General features: G+C 34.7%; 1 protein-coding gene across 1 annotated transcript in view; it reads left to right on the plus strand.

Annotated features, from left to right (window-relative positions):
* Positions 1-1540, plus strand: part of LOC106681498 (serine/threonine-protein kinase 11-interacting protein) — a gene marked incomplete in the record, with an annotated part of 22765 nt that overhangs the window by 7771 nt on the left and 13454 nt on the right. Inside the window, 2 exon segments of the mRNA XM_067047922.1 lie at positions 1-64; positions 147-272. Of these exon segments, the coding sequence (XP_066904023.1) occupies positions 1-64; positions 147-272 (190 nt within the window).

The raw sequence follows: 1540 nt of genomic DNA on the forward strand, positions 1-1540 counted from the left end.
TACAAATGCATTAAATGTACAGCTTTGTTTGTTCATGACATTCCAAGTGCTTTCAGAGTAAAAGGTCTGTTGTTATTTATTGGTCTCCTAAAATTTCATTAATTAATTATCTTTTCTTTAATATATATTCTAACAATTTTATTCAGGATCACTTATTAGCTGCACAGTTTGCTCCAGCACGTTAGTAGTGGAAGTAGAAGAGCCGAGACTACCTGAACCGAAAATTACTCCTCTTCCTGGTGTAAGTCATTCTTCATCTCAATCCAGCATTGGTAAGTTATCAAAGCAATTCGCTATTTAATTTTTTTTTTTGAGAAACTGAAGTGTATATTTTATGTATTGAAGATGTAGTGTGTTAATTAATTTAATAATTTCAATTCACTGGTTTTAACTGTTTCAAATCAGTTTTTAACTATTTGGTTTCGAAAAAAGAAATATACTTTTTTGTTATGATTTTTTAAGAAACATTTCTGGGAGCATGGGTGTTGGATTGATGGTGTATGAAATCACAATCTATTGCACATTGAATGTTACAAAAATCTGGGAGAAACTATGAAATTACACCAATAATTCATAGATATATATATATTAACAATTCTAATACAAGTGTGTAACCAGAATCAAAACTAGGGACCAAGCCATGGTTGTTCAGGTTGTGACATTTTAGCACGGAAAAGGAGAATGAAACCAAAATTTTAAGAAAATTATATATAATTATAGCTGTGCTTTATTAGTTATTACAATTATTTGCTTGAAAGAAATAATTTTTATTAATTTTTTTTTACTTTTAGGGGGGGGGGGATTTTTCCCCCTAGCTCTTACTGGGCAAGCCCATGTTCTATTACAAACTATAACATTCAGTGGCACCAATGTTTATCACAGTAATCAGCTCTCTTTTTATTTTTGTTTCAGTTTTTTTTTTATTAGGCTATGTCTAACCTTGTTTAAAGAGGTCTGTCTTAAATCTGAGTCAAAGCTGCACAATCAACAGTCAAGATATACAAAAACCAAAATGGCCACTCTGGCACTTAATCAGGACTGACAGAGTCTGGTTGTTGTAATGATCAAAATGCATTTAAAACTAAAGGTCAAACTAATATGCAGACAGAGCGTGGCAAAGCACTATACTAGTTATAATCAACCATAAAAATGTCCAAACAAACACATAACGTACACAGACAGGGTCATGAATTATGCTGGATGACTAATTAGCAACAATTCATATTCAAGTCAAAGCCCAAAAAAGCAGAAAAGGTCTGGTTCTGGTTTGCTCAACAGGCGCATGAAGCTGTCCTTGGCCTGCTCAACAGCCGCCAACCATCTCTCTCTATCTTCTGTAAGGATAACAGGGATCCTCAGTTGTTGCTGATCCTGTCACACAGCATCTCTCCGTCGGCCCTTTGGCCTACCACGTCGTTCCACACCATCTGTAACATTAATGTACAATTTATGAGCCACTCTTTCCTCACTCATCCTCATCAATGGCCAAGCCACTTAAGTCTCTGTATCCTTGTGTACAAGTAGATGCTACATTCCTTGT

The sequence above is a fragment of the Halyomorpha halys genome, unplaced genomic scaffold (genome assembly GCF_000696795.3).
Source record: "Halyomorpha halys isolate HHAL.00 unplaced genomic scaffold, Hhal_1.1 Scaffold343.1, whole genome shotgun sequence".
NCBI lineage: Eukaryota > Metazoa > Arthropoda > Insecta > Hemiptera > Pentatomidae > Halyomorpha > Halyomorpha halys.